Here is a 15,341-nt window from a genome sequence, read left to right on the forward strand (position 1 = left end):
CCAGTCTCTCTTGCTATTTCCACCCACTGACCTTTCCATCTTTTCCTTCTTCCCTCCCTTCTCTTCTTTCTCTTCCTGCCTGCTTCCTTCCTTTGCTTCTAACCTGGGAAAGCTTTTCAGTATTTGCCACATGCATCTCAAAAGTACCAAGTGTCTTCAGCTTTCCTGCTGAGATGTCACTCTAAAATGCCAGATGTTTGGGGAGCATTTTCCGAGTTGCCCAGCCACTTCCCTAGAGCCACTGCCTTGGGCCAGCGCATTTTGTGACCTGTCAGCCCCATGTGCTACATCCAGCCCCCCTCCTGGCAGGCTCCAGAGATGCCCACCGGCTAGGACGCCGCTGGCAGCTGGGGGAAGCAGTGGAGGAGTGTTTAGGCAGGGATTCTTGGCTGAGTGGCCCCTCCTGGTGCCGCCTCAGTCACCTGGCTTCTAGTTCCCCGCCCACATGTGTATTGGTGGCTCCAAGTTCCTCACTGCTTGGGGTGAGGCCACACCAGCACTGCCGCACAGCAGACAGAAGCCAGGAGATCTCACTTCTCAGCGGACTTCCTCTCTCCTCCATGTTGCTGCCTGCTGGGGTCCAAGCCTTGATACCTCATGAGCTCCGTGATTTTCCTTCTCCGAGCTGAGAATTTGAGAAAGGGGGAGGCGGAGAGAGCAGCGCTAATGCCTGGAGCGTGCCCTAGAGCTTCTCACACACTGGTCACTTCCTCTGGCCACACTGGGAGGGACAACACCGTGACCTATAGTCCTGTTTTACGTCTGCGCAGCTTAAAGCTGGAGAAGACGAGCTTTTCTTTGATTCAGTGTACTTACTTGTGGTCATTTCTGAAAGGTATCTTAAAGGATAGGTATGCAGAACCATGCGATTAAAAACAGGTGAGGAGACTGGAGCACATGCAGAGTAAGGAGAAAGCAGCTCAACGTTCACCTGAAAGTGTGACAAAGCTCCCCTAGAGTTTGGATGCTCGGGGTCCACCATGAGGTGCTGTGCATTTGTCAGAAGTGGGCTGGGGACCCCTGCCTGCTATGGGAGAGAGAAAAACAAAACCAAAATCAATTGGACTTAGAATGCGTGTTAGACTTTTGAGTCTTTGTTCAGGAATCGGAGTTGCTGAAGGAGTTTCTCCAGTGGGTTCTCCTGCAGGAGCTGTAGTGTATGATACAGTGTGTACTGTCCCCATGTAAATACAGTGCTGAGTCCCACGGGCCCACGAGAGCTGATGTAGTTTAACCAAAGTCACCCAACCTGTCAGCAGGGAAGCTCTGGGTCCACCCCTGTCCTCTGACCCCATCACCCATCCATCAGAGGGTTTGTCACTGGTTCCTTACTGTCTCGTCTCTTTCTTTATAGAGATAATGTATTTTATTTTATTTTAATTTTATTTTTGCTTTTTAGGGTACCTGCAGCATATGGAGGTTCCCAGGCTAGGGGTCGAATCGGAGCTGTAGCTGCCAGCCTACACCACAGCTCGTGGCAACACTGGATCCTTAACCCACTGAGCAAGGCCAGGGCTCGAACCTGTGTCCTCATGAATGCTAGTCAGATTTATTAACTGCTGAGCCACTATGGGAACTCCTAGAGATAATTTATTTTAAAAGAAGCATGGGAGTGTATAGATATTATCCTCATCAGGCTCAGAAAGTGTGCAGTCCAGATTGAACACGAGCACCTGAGGGCTGATAGCAGTGATGATGACATTGATTCGGCAGCAGTGGTTACTGTTACTCAGTGCTTATGAGGAAGCCGTTGTACTAAGTGCTTTCCAGTAAGTCATTTTATGAAATTTTCACAAAACCCGGTGTGGTGGGTATTACCCTTATCCCTGATAACAAGGGAGGAAACAGGATCAGAAAGATGGAACATCTTACCTCAGGTGGAATGACTAATAAGTGACCCAGCTGGAACCTGGACCCAGGCTTGTCTGACCCCCCCCTCCATGCCTTCACCCTCCAGCCATCACGTTGCACTCCTGGGAAGGTGCTTAGTGGCACTCTGTTGAGCATTCTAGTAGCCACAGCATCAGGGTAGGAGGATGGAGCGATCATGAGGCCAGAGGTCAGAGAAGAAGGCCACGGTGCTACAGGTGGCAGGGCGCTTCAAAACAGCCATGTCTGCCATCCGCATCCTGGCCTGGCTTTGGTGTCTGTCTCGACTTAAAAATGGCAGCTCAGTGGGAAGCTGGTCTTGACAAGTCAAGAAACAGGGTTGGGTGTCTGCCTGGCAATTTCAGGTTGGGACTGTGCTCAAAGTAACAAGATGTGGCTCTTTCTGCACCTGTGCTCTCCTTACCCTGTGGATGAATAAACATCTTTGGTCTCTAGGGCCTGCAGTAAGAGAGCTTTCTGAGACCTTCGTTAATTACAAGACTTGGAATGAAAGGCAAGAAAAACAACTTCTGAACTGGCCCTGAGACTGCACTACTGTTTGCAGGAATAGAGTTTCCTTAGCTTTTTGTCCAGACAAAAATGTTAGGTAGAGTAGAAGGGAAAGAGAATCCATTTCACTCCGGGAACATCTGAATGGCAAATGACCATGGGATCATGTTGGCTGTGGCAAAAGGAGAGCATATTGTTTGTCCAGGCATTCCGTAGGCGTTCATCATTTGCTCGTTCCGGGCATGCCACGCTGGCTCCTTTGGGTTAAGATGGCATGTGTGAGACCCAGTCCACCCTCCTCAAGGTGCAGCATGTGCTTAAGTGTTTATCCAATCCTGAGTGACTAGAATCCAGGAAAGTCCTGGTGTCAGACAGATTCCTGTTGGGGGGTGCAGGGGGGTGGCTTTCAAATTGAGCCCTGGTAGTGTTTCTGCAGACAGAGATTTAAAGTGGGAAGTGTTTGTTTTCTGGGGGACTTTAAAACAGCATAGATACATTTTCTTACTGTTTGGGAGGTTAGAGGTCTGACATCCAGGTGTTTGGGGCTCCACTCCCTCTGTGAGCACGAGGAGAGCATCCTTCCTTGGCTCTCGCCGGCTTCTGGTGGCCCCCAACTTTCCTTGGCATCCTTTGCCTTGTAGCTGCATCCTCCCATCTCTGCCTCCGCCTGCACGTGGCCTTCTTCTGGGTGTGTGCCTGTGTGCCCTCTCTTCGTAGAAGAACATCAGGTTTAGGGCCCAGCCTAATCTGGTATGACTTCATCTCCACTAACTTGCAAAGACCTCATGTCTGAAAAACCGAGGAGGTCACATTCTGAGGATGTCAGGTGGACATAAATTTATGGGGATGACCATTTGACCCACTACAGAAGGGAAGGAAAAATTTCACAAGCCACTCAGGTGAGTGGAAGCAAGATGTCTTTACTGTTCTGAAGGGAATAGGAGGCAAGGCTTGGAAAAGTCTGCTCCAGCCAAACGAAGGAGGACTTGAGTACCAGCCTCAAAGCAGAACGATACCCAGTAGACAGAGGGGAAGCCGGGATACTGGTGGGACGCCCGGTGAGTTCTAATTCAGCTACAATTGAAGCCAAGGATTATAGACCCATCTCTGTGAGGAAGAATGAATGGAGGTCAGATCAACATTAGGTGAGGATGGCCATGATTGGACCAGTTTAACCAGGGAGAAAGGTAAACCCTGAGACTTCTGTTTCAAGGAGCAAAGGTGGTGGTAGGACGTTTGGTGGGTTTTCATTCGTGCTATAAATATTGAACACCCCCTGTGTGCTAGCTCAAGGGATACAGCCAAGAAGAATCAGGCGAGGTTCGTGCACTGAAGGAGCTTGAACTTTAGAAGGAGGGGAGATGGTGGGCGAGCAAGTAAATGGTTTCAGAAGTACCTCTGCGTTGAGTTTATCAGCTTTGGCAGCACAATGTCTCGTGCCTAGCTTTGCCTAGATGTACCTTGGATGCCTACTCAAACCTGAAAAATTGGGTACAGATTGAATTATAGGCATGAAACACAGTTTTGCCAAATATTTACATTATAATTACGGAGCTATGTAATGATGGAGACCGGTCTCCAGTTGGCATATTAACTTCAAGTTTCTGGTTCCCAGCCTGTAACCTCAGTATGTACACAAATGCTGAATATAACTGAACCCTGCAGGTGGTATCTTTTTGGAACGGAACTAATCTGCCCTAATTTGTCTGATCAGTATCATTTTCCCTGAGAGGGAAAAAAAAAAACTCTACATTGAGATTGACAGTCTTTCAGTTTATTCAGTGAAATTACATGTTCCCTTCATCCCCACTCACACACGTGCCTATTAGAATTAGAGGTGCAAGAGTTCCCATTGCGGCTCAGTGGAAATGAGCCCAACTAGTGTCCATGAGGATGCAGATTCGATTCCTGGTCTTGCTCAGTGGGTTAAGGATCTGGCATTGCTGTGAGCTCTGGTATAGGTCACTGACATGGCTCAGATCCCACATGGCTGTGGCTGTGGCTATGGCATAGGTCGGCAGGTGCAGCTCTGATTTGACCCCTAGCCTGGGAACCTCCTGTGGCCAGGAACCTCCATGTGCTGCACCTGTGGCCTTTAAAAAAAAAAAAAAAAAAGGATCAGAGGTGCAATTCCCAGCTCTCTCTAGCTTGAGGGTGGTAGCCTGGCTAACATCACAAGGTCGTAACTTCACATAGGAGCTGTTGTGCTTATGTTTATGTGTTTTTGTTTACATGATATTTTGGGATGGTGGCTTTCTACTGCTGTGTTGCTTGTTTGGTGGGCCTTTGGTTTGGCCCAAAGAGGGTCTCGGGCTTCTCTCTTGGTAATCTGCATTCAGAGTTTGTCAGAGGGAATGACCTCCGGATCTCACCCTGCTGCATTTAGGCCTGGCACGTTGTGCGGAGGAAAGCTGTGTGTATTGTGGTCTGCCTTTCAGGAAGGATTTTTACTTGGTGATTCTGGGCTCCACAGTGATGTGGTTTTTTTCACTGTTTTGAACAGAAGTGACTTCCCCACACTTGGTAGTTGCGATTCTGCAGATTTCTCCTCCAAGCACCACGGGTGTTGGACGGCACACACTTATGGGCTCTTGGTGAGCCGTAGCCCCCATGTGTTTCAGTGTGGCTTCCAGCCTCTTGTGCTTTCTCTCCAGCTGCAGGGCCAATCATTCTTGAGTCTGAGGAGGTGAGAGACACCATCTATCTTAGAGTCGAACTGGTTAAGTCATAATATTTTTCCAGCCAGTCCTGGAAGCTGAGTCACCATGAGTGTGATTCAGGCCTTGATTTCTTACTCAGGGTAATTTTGAGAGGTGTGAAATCAAGAAAGACCCACAGTTGTTGCTGCCCCCAAAGCAAAAGCCCTGAGCGCTGAGCTTCTGGAGCCAAGACAGGGCTCAGGCTATACCTGGAAATGTTCCAATCTCTCACTTTATGTCCTTTCCTTGCCTGAGCCGTGAATAACCTCATTCAGAAAACGCTGTCGCTCCCTTGCCCGCCTTTCAGTCTGTCTTGTTTTTTATCTTGGTCATGTTAGTTAGCCAGGTTTGTAGAAAGGAAAAATAGGTAACTTTTCTTCTAAAATTAACATCCATGTAACAAAGAGAATTGGGATGTTGGTAATTCTTAGTTTGGACATGGGAAGTCTTATACTGCAGAATAAGTCAGCAGAGAAATGACCTTTTATAAAATCTAGAAGATCCTGGAAGGAAATTCAGATAGAAATGGTTGCCTTAGACACTGATAGCTTTTGCAATTTTGAACTATTAGGGGTAAAAGGTTTATAAGTGCACAGCATACAGATTGGATGTACCCTGATTGTTCTTTTCAGGAGTGATGGAGGAGGGTGCTTGCCAAGGTCAGGGGACCCAGCCTCGGAGGTCACAACTTTGTACTGAACTAGGGAGCGACTTTGAGGAACCAGTTTAGCAGATTCCTTCCATTTCCACTGAAGATGATCAAACTGACTCTGCAGGGCATTGTGAGAATGAAGATTTGCCGAGAGAGTGGGCCACATAACCCTATTTGAAACGTAGTGTGTGCTTCCTAAGTGGGAGCAGCCAATCACAGTAACTGTTATTCTTCCAACTCTAAGGCATTATTCTGAGCGCTCCTAGACTTTGTGCAAAATGCACTTCGACACACATACTGAAAATGGAAATGGCAAAGAAAACTAACCAGAGTGGTAGAGGAATTGAAAGGGAGACTTATTAATAAAAAACCAAGTTTGAAAGAACCGATTATTTCCGGGGGAGAAGGGAATGCGTGGAGGACGACCGAATGCCTGTCGTCCAGGTGTGGGAGGCATTTTATACGGAAAATGATGGCCAGCTGTTCTCCATCTCCACCGAGGTCGACAGAACTGGGGCAGACGGGACAGGCCAGCGCCAAAGAATGAAAGTGGAAGCAGTAGGAACTACAACATATAAATTAGGAACCAACTGAGGGAGCCAGAGCAGGGGGGTGGGGTGGGTGGCAGGTCTCAAGGAAGGTGCCAGAAAAGTTCAGGTCAACACTCCCCATGAACTCCTGAGGTGTAGTGTGTTGGGGCAGGTCCCCTCGGTTCAGCCTGCACCCCCATCTCTTGCCATGGGCGCCAGCTTGCTCGTGGCTGATGTCCACGTGCATCTGACCAGGAGCAGTAGGTTTGAATGCCTGGCACTTGGCTTGGGGCAGGGTTCCAGCCGGGGTCCATCTTGCCCCCTCAGGGTGCAGCTGTCAGGCGGCATTTTTGATTATCCCACCTGGGGAGGAGGGGGTGCTGCTGGCATTGGTGGGGGGGGGCCAGGGATGCTGATAACACCCACAATGCTCACAAAAGCCCCACCCCCAGCCAAGAACTCTCTGTTGCCAAAACATCAGTAGTGCTACTACTGAGAAACCGGGCTTAGAGGAGTAGAGCCACGTAGCCCGGGCTTTCTTAAGGCTCATTAGTTTCCGCCAAAGCATTTTTTTTCCTCCATTTACACCAAACCATGGAACTGAATGGTTAGAAGACTGTTAAAACATTTGCTATTCTAAGAAAATGTGTGGATTCCATTATAATCATGTGTTCCTTAGCTGTCTGCTCCACTTTGGTTTAAAAATATTTATATTTCTAAATAAGCAACTGACTCTTTGTATAGGGAAAATAACATATGCATTAGAGCTCTGGGGAGTATGGTACAGACACCACCTTCCACGCTTCCTCTGCCCAGCTTTCTGCTGGCCAATTAATCACTGCATTCAGGGACTCGCAAGGCAGGGACTGCCCTGCAGTGAGAACCTGCTGGTTGAGACCAGGGCTTGAGCCGTTGGGTGGGAACATTCCCCAGGGGCCAGAGGCAGGCCAACAACAAAGGGAGCGCTCCCCGAGTGAGCGGCTTCAGCGCGCACCGTTCGGATGCTCTGGAAATGTGTCTACCCAGTGACTCTGAGGATCCATCACGCTTTCCTGACTTAATAACACATTGCTGTTTCTAAATAATATAAGTATATGTTGTGTGCGTCCATTTGTAAACTTTGAGTCTTCTGAAATCCAGACACAGCATGAAAACACACGCTATATTTGATCCTTGCATAAATAGCACAGATTTTAATTTTATCCCAGTTATGGATATCTGGCGCGGGTGCCGATACTCTGGGCAGACTGGTGTGAAATTTAATTTGAGCAGTTAAACACAAGGGTGAGGGCGTACAAAATAAACAAGCACACGCACTTCCAGCCCTCCAGCATTTGGTATGTTAACGGGAAAAGCACCCAAATCCTCTCTGTCTTTTATTTTCTCCCTTGTGACAATCAGATTACAGATTGTCTGAAAAGGCTCAAATCCTCCGCATCTCCCACGCCACCCCCACCTCCCCCCAGAATGTTGCCTGCAGCCGTTTCATCTGCAAGAGCTCCTCCGAGTTGGTCGGAGTTTTCAGTGAATGAAAGTGTCCAGGTTTCTTTGTTTTCAGATTTGATCTTAGAGATCCCCTTGGTTTCAAGGAAAGGAAAACAGCCTCCTTGAGAACATCTCGGAAGGGGAACCAGGAATGGAATTGGAAATGATAGGAAATAACACATTTGCAGTTCGATAGACTGGTGTATGGATCTCCGCCTGGGCAGTGACTGAGTTTGGGACCTTTGGAGAGTTATTAAAAGCGCAGTTCCTTTACCAATTTGTAAAAACGGGAATAACTCCAGCCTGACGGAGTAGCTAGGGAGGTACACAGTGGTGGCACGTAAGCGCTCAGTGAGTGTCAGTTTCCTTCCTCTGTGACATCTGTGAAGGCCACTTGCTGAGGAAGTAGGACGTGCCGATGGTTGCTGTTGATAATCATTTCACGTTAGTAGAAATGCCATTCTTCTCTCTTCCTTTGATCACCTCCATTCAGGAACTGGCCACCACCATTCAGCCTGCCGTCTCTTCATGGGGTCATTCTGGGTATTGAGCTTTTGGCCTTAACAACACCCATGGGTCCCAGCAGACTCTGGATCTGAGGAGTTGCGGAGGGGGGGACGTTGTATGCGTGCAGTTCACAGACCCAGAGGCATGAGGAGTAACAACCCTGGACGGGCGAGTTTCTCCTCTATACTCCCAAGAACGGGCCGTCTGCTTTCCCTCAGTAAACACTCCCATCTTTATATTCAATTTGTTTCCACAGAAGAGCGCGTTGTCCCCATTGAAGTGTGCCGATCCAAACTGTCAAAATACTTGCAGGGAGTAGTTTTCCGCTGTGATAAGTGTACCTTCACCTGCTCCAGTGACGAGAGCCTCCAGCAACACATAGAAAAGCACAATGAACTGAAACCTTACAAGTGCCAGCTCTGCTACTACGAGACCAAGCACACAGAGGAACTGGACAGCCACCTTCGGGACGAGCATAAGGTGCGTGCCCGGCCTTGCTGCCGCCCTCTGCCCCCACCCCTGGGGGAGGGGCTGGACTCAATTTAGCCACCTCCACTGTACGCAAGACGGAGACGAGAGCTATGATAATGCTTACAGTGAGGTCGCGTTTACTCCGTTACAAAAGATCTGTAAGGTCATTTCAGACCATTGGAGACCTAGATGAGGGAAAGGACACCACCCATAATGCTACCCCCCAAATCTAACTGCTTAATGTTTTTGGTCTCTTCCATGCCCACTTTCCTTTTTTCACTGTGATTATACCTTACATGAAATAGCATGCCTTCCCCCCCTTTTTTTTTTAACTTATCCCAACTGGAGTATTTTTCCATAATCTTATATTATCTATCTCAAGGGTAGATAAACTTTTTCGGTAAAGGACCAGATAATTGGGAGTTCTCGTTGTGGCTCAGGGGTTAAGAACCCATCTAGTATCCATGAGGATGCAGGTTCTGTCCCTGGCCTTGGTCAGTGGATTAAGGATCCTGCTGTGGCTGTAGTGTAGGCTGGCAGCTGCAGCTCCAATTCAGTCCCTAGCTTGGGAACTTCCATATGCCACAAGGGCAGCCCAAAAAAAAGAAAGAAAGAAAGAAAGAAAAGAAAAGAAAAAACACCAGATAGTAAATACTTTAGGTTTTCCTGGCTTAGATGGTCTCAGAGGCAACTGCTCAACTCTGCCCTTACAGCAAGAGAGCAGCCCTAGACAAGACAAATGCATGAGCATGGCTGTGTTCCAATAAAACTTTATTTATAAAATTAGGCGACAGGCTGTGGACCCGCAGTTGCTGGTCCCTATTCTATCTGATGGCTCTGCCACTGTGGCCTTCGGTCATGTGAGTTGTTGCTGACTACCAAAGTTTTCCAAGGCATTGCTGTGAGACACCTGAACATTGTAAGGACTGTAAAATAAGTGTTTTATATGGGGAGGGAACAGATTAGTACACAACATAGAATCCTTATTTATGAAAAGAATTCTCTTCCGGAAGCCTGCTGAGCAGAGGGTAAATCTGAGAGGATGGCTTCCTCACTTCTCTTAGGACTTACTTGGCATATCAGGAATTGAGACAGTTGCTGGTTTGGCTGTTGTCCAGAGTGCAGGGAGTTGGGGGTAGGGGAGGGTGTGTGTGGTTATGATTTGTATTCGGTTCATGAGCCTGTTGAAATGTTTTCTAATTAACCAACAAATCCAAAACATGTAGTGAGTGTTTACTTAAGGCACAAGGAGAAGCACTTGTGATACTGTTTCCTCTTTGCTTTTTCTGTGTCCTGTCAGTGGAAATACAGCTCTGCTTTTCTGGCTGTGCAAAGCCAAGTTACAAAGATTGCTGGGTGAATCATCTGCACCCAAGGGTTAGAATTTTTCTGCGGGGTGTTGAGAGAGAAGGCTGTGCTTTATCACCCATCTACAGTTTAGTGGTTTTATGCTAACTTTTCTGCTTCGGAGTGCATTCATTTTCTAACGGATCTGTCCAAAAATGAAAGCAGAAAGAAAAGCCCTAATTATCTCACTTAAGAACTTTCATGCTCTTTTTTTTTTTAATTCAAACTTCCTGGGCATTTCTGCCCCCAAAGTGAAAGGAAAAGTGCTCATCCATTTCGAGCTCAGTTTTCTACATTTAGGCACATGTGTCTTGTTTACGTAACCACCTCGGGTCTTTTTATTATAGTGTTGAAGCCATCAGGCTGGTATTTTGGGACAGCAAACCAGGAAGATAAATCCTTCCACAGTGGTTGCACAGTAGCCGTGAGTCACTGGGGAGCCCCAGAGAAGTCTAGAAACCATACCAGATGTGAAAGCAGAGGCTTCCCGAGCAGGCGTGGACCCCTGTGGCTTTGGAATGTGCATCAGGCAAATGGGTTACTCAGGAAACTTAGACACCACCCCCTGGCCCCCACCCCACCCCCCGGCCCTGTTTAGAACTTTGGGAGCCAAAAAGAACTGGGTTTGAATTTTGTCTCCACCATTTACTCTACAGTTTCAGCAAGTTACTTAACTTTCTGTATCTGTTTCTGATTTCTGAGTGGGAATTGGAGAACCTTTCACAGAAGTTTGGTAAGATTAAATGAAGTCCTGGTATTTCCCATACTTTGAGGCCCATGTCTAAGTCTCTTTGTGAATTGAACTGTGTTCAAGTCTAACAACAGCCTATCAGAAAGACAGCTAAGTTCCTAAACATGGAAAATATACTGTAATGTACTACACATGCTATACTGTGTATACACTATATATAATATCTATATACCACATATACTGTAAATATAAAATCACTAAAATATACTCTATACAAACACTTTAAAATCATTACAATGTCGTATAAAATCACCGACTATAGTTTGTATTTTAGGCACAGTCTTTGATATGTTATACTTTCACAATGCCTTGTTAGGTTCTTTAATTTTACTCTTCGTGATTGAACAGCTTATTAAGTCCAGTGAACACCTAACTAAGGCTAAGAACCCCCACTCTCAGCATGCCTAATGACTTTCATCTTTGTCTCAACTGTTGTTAAGTTTATGAGACTTATTAAAAGTTCCTTCTCTTCTAAACGATGCATATAAAATGCAGTTTGAATTTTTGAAATAATTATTCAAATACTACTTTATAAACAAAGATAGCAGTACTGTTGAAACTGACAGGCAGTGACATTTTGCACGAATTAAAAATAATCATTTGTTGGGGTGGAGTTCCCTTTGTGACTTAGCCATTAACGAACCTGACTGGGATCCATTAGGATGTGGGTTCGATCCTTGGCATAGCTCAGTGGGTTGGGGGTCCGGCGTGGCTGTGGCTGTGGTGTAGGCGGGCGACTGCAAGCTCCAATTTGACTCTTGGCCTGGGAACTTCCATGTGCCGTGCGTGTGGCCCTAAAAAGCCAAAAGAAAAAGAAAAAGAAATTCACTGTTCCCAAATAGCCTGGGGGAGTTGATCTTGTGGAGGCTAAGGGGAGAGAATAACCAGAGAAGGGGCCAGAAAAAAAAAAAAAAATATATGTATATATATATATATATATAAAAGAAAAAAAAAGTCATTTGTTGGGGTGAAGGATATGCAAGTCTAATTTCAGTGTTCATGAAAAGGATATGGGAGAAGCAATATGCAGTGTATTACAGAGAGGTTTGTTAATGGTTAAAATACAACAGTCAAGAACCATAAGGCAAGAACAAAAAATTAAAGCCATAAGAATTAGAAAGGAAGAAATAAAACTTTTTGTTCATAAAGGATGTGCTCTTGGTAGGTAGAAAATCTTAATCTGTTTAAAGAACTACTAGAATATTAGTGAGTTTAGCAGAGTTGCAGGATATAAGATCAATATACAAACATCAATTTTATTTTTATATACTAGTAATGGGCAATCCAAAAGTGAAATTTTACGAAGATCAGCTCATTTATAATAAAAGCAAAACAGATAAAATGCTAATAATTCATAACTGTGAAAGCTGTATGCTGAAAACTACAATATTGTTGAGAAAAATAAAAGAACTAAGTTAGTGTAGTATATACCATATTCCCAGAGTGACAGACTCAATGTAATCAATCTATCGAAATCTCAGTATGCTTTTTTCTTTGGTAGAAATTGAAAAATCGACACTGAAATGTGTATGGAAATGCAGAGGACCTATAATGACTTTAACGGTATGAAAAAAGAAAAAAATTGCGGAGTTCCCGTCATGAGCTCAGCAGTTAACAAACCTAACTGGCATCCATGAGATTGCAGGTTCGATCCCTGGCCTTACTCAGTGGGTTAAGGATCAGGCATTGCCGTGAGCAGTGGTTGTGGGTCGCAGATATGGCTCGGATCCCACGTTGCTGTGGCCCTGGCATAGGCCTGCGGCTGCATCTCCAATTCGACCCCTAGCCTGGGAACCTCCATATGCCGCGGGAGCAGCCCAAGAAATAGCAAAAAGACAAAAAAAAAAAAAAAGAAAGAAAAAGTCCAGAAAACAAACCCTAATATTTGTGGTCAGTTTGATGTTCATCAGAGGTGCCAAGATACTAAGGAAAAGATAGTTTTTCAACAAATAGTGCTGTTCCAATTGGATTTCCATATGGAAGAGAGTGATCACTGACCCTTACGTCACCCCCAACACACAAATTAAAATGGGTTATAAACCTCAGTGTATGGGCTAAAACTATAAACTAGAAAAACAGTAGAAGAGTTCCCTCGGGTTAGGGAAAAAACCTTAGTTATGATACAAAAGCTGTGAACATTAAAAGAAAAAGGAATTTCGATGTCATCAAAATTAAATTTTTTGCTCTTAAGAAGACACCATTCATAAAATGAAAAGGCAGGCAACAGAGTGGAAGCAATTATTTGCAGAATAACAAAGGACTTAACTGAAATATTTAAAGAACTTTTACAACTCAGTTGTAAGAAGGTAAACAGTTCAATTAAAAGTGAGACAAAGATCTGGATAGCCTCTTTCCCATGAGGATTGCAAACGGCAAATGATGACATGAAAAGATGCTTAATGGGGCTCATCCTTAAGGAAGTATAAATTAAAACAACAGTAAGATATCCCTACCCATCTACTAGAAATGCTAAAATTAAGAAGACCGATAGCAACAAAGTGTTGGCAAGATTGTGGAGAAACTGGAACTCTCGTCCAGGGCTAATTGGAATGTACAATGCACATCTACTTGGGAGCATTTCTGGTGATGTGTTTAAAAGTTATACATGCACTTACCATCTGATCCAGCATGTTCATTTGCACACAGAGTGGTTGGATAAACAAAATATGACGTAGCCTTACAATGGGATACTACTTATCAATACAAGAAATCAGCTACTGGTATATGTAACAATATGGTTAAATCTCCAAAACGACATGTGAAATGGACAGAAGCCAGATACCAAAGATGACATGTTGTACAATTTCATTTATATGAAATTGCTAGGAAAGGGAGAACTAAGAAGACAAAGCAGATCAGAAGTTGCTTGGGGCTGGAACTTGAGAGCACCCACTGATGGCAGAGGGCATGAAGGTACTCGTTAGAGGAATAGGAGATCATGGCGAGGATTGTTAGAAATGCACCCATTTACTAAAACTCATTGAAATACTCGTTTTTAAAAAAGATTAATTTTATGGTAAGTAAATTAAACCTCAGTACCTAAAAGATGCAAGTTCCCCAGGACCTAACTCACGGTAGGTCCTCAATAAATGCTCATTTTCTGCACTCTTTTCTTATGAAGCTGACCCCGGGAACAAATAGATCTATAAAGATGCTCGAGATCCAGATGAATGTGTAAACCGCCAAAAATAAAATGAGCAATAGACTTAGCAGTTGGTTCTAAACTAAGGTTACTTATTTCTTATAAAACGATGTGTTGAGTGCATTGCTCATTACTTCCTTCCACAAATGGCTCTAGGTGATTTTGTGTGGTGGAGAGAATCTATGCAAGAAACTGAAAGACACTGTAGGATGTGTTTTTGGTCAAAGGATTTCATTAAACAGAACTGGACATTCAAAACTGAACTCCTACATTCTGCCTGTAAAGCTTGTAAACCTCAGGAATGTCTCCAAAGATGTCAGATGTATCCTTCATGGACTGGCCAGAATATGGGTTCAGCAGGACAGATCCTTGAAATCAAGTAAACCATTCCATTTAAAAGCTAAATTCTCAAGTGCCTTGGATTTACACTCCTGTGTTTACCCTCAGAAGCCACGGTGAAGTAGAAAAGAAGTGACAATCAGCACCTTCATTTTTTAGGTGACAGAGAATCTTGCCTTTCTAGACCTTTATCTTTGCACCAGTGAACAAGGAATCACTTGTAACCTCTTGGAATCTAAAGTAAACAGTACAGACTATTTCACTTTTTCATCCTTCAACTCCCTATTTTTTTTTTTTCCCAATCTTACTAGTTCTTCTAGAAGCAGACTCTTTCAATCCCTCCCTTTTTCTTCAATCCCTCCCTTTTTCTCTCTTTCACACACACACTCACACACACAATGAAGTCATGTCAGTAGTGCCATTTATTAGCAATGCTGGTGTAAGATGAAGACTTAACATTTCTAGGAACCTTGAAGTCATGGCAAAAACCAGTCCTTAACACCTCTCACATTTGAAAAACACACACATATATTTTTCTTTGAAGAAAGTTTAAGTATATGCAATACCTTGTTAGTGTTCTTTATGGTTCTAAAGTCTCTTTGCTAGTTTAAGGAACATAAAAATATATTATCTCTAACTCAGTTTGCTCGTAAAATTGTCATGTTCGCTATATTAAATTTAGAGGGATAGTCTATTCAGGCAATGCACATTTGCTAATTGAATTTACTTTGGAATGTTTTTAATTTTTTATACAAATGGAGCCTCAGGGGGCTGAACTCTAAGGAACTCGTATCTCTTACTTTTTGTCAGTTTAAGGGAAGCAGCAAGAACAGTCAGCTCAGAAGGGATCGCCAAACATTTTACTTAATCCAATAAAATTTTTCCACTTTCTGGACTTGGGAAATCTGCAGTGAGCAAAAAAAAAAAAAAAACCAAAAAACAAAAAGTCATAGAATATTTGTTTCCAGCAAAGGAAATGAAAAGAAATAAAACAAAAGAAGAACCTTCCTTAACTCCAAAGCATAAAGTGTACCTTTGG

At 44.4% G+C, this 15,341-nt stretch overlaps 1 protein-coding gene across 15 annotated transcripts in view; it reads left to right on the top strand.

Annotated features, from left to right (window-relative positions):
- Positions 1-15,341, top strand: part of ZNF462 (zinc finger protein 462) — a 152,657-nt gene that overhangs the window by 119,670 nt on the left and 17,646 nt on the right. For all 15 annotated transcript variants that reach the window (XR_002337179.1, XR_002337178.1, XR_002337180.1 and 12 more), the window contains one exon: positions 8,509-8,732. Coding sequence is in view for 11 of the 15 variants with exons in the window: in XM_013993738.2 (XP_013849192.2) it covers positions 8,509-8,732 (224 nt within the window). In the remaining 4 variants the exon portion in view is untranslated. The remainder of the gene's footprint in view (positions 1-8,508; positions 8,733-15,341) is intronic.

The sequence above is a fragment of the Sus scrofa genome, chromosome 1 (genome assembly GCF_000003025.6).
Source record: "Sus scrofa isolate TJ Tabasco breed Duroc chromosome 1, Sscrofa11.1, whole genome shotgun sequence".
Classification (NCBI taxonomy): Eukaryota; Metazoa; Chordata; class Mammalia; order Artiodactyla; family Suidae; genus Sus; species Sus scrofa.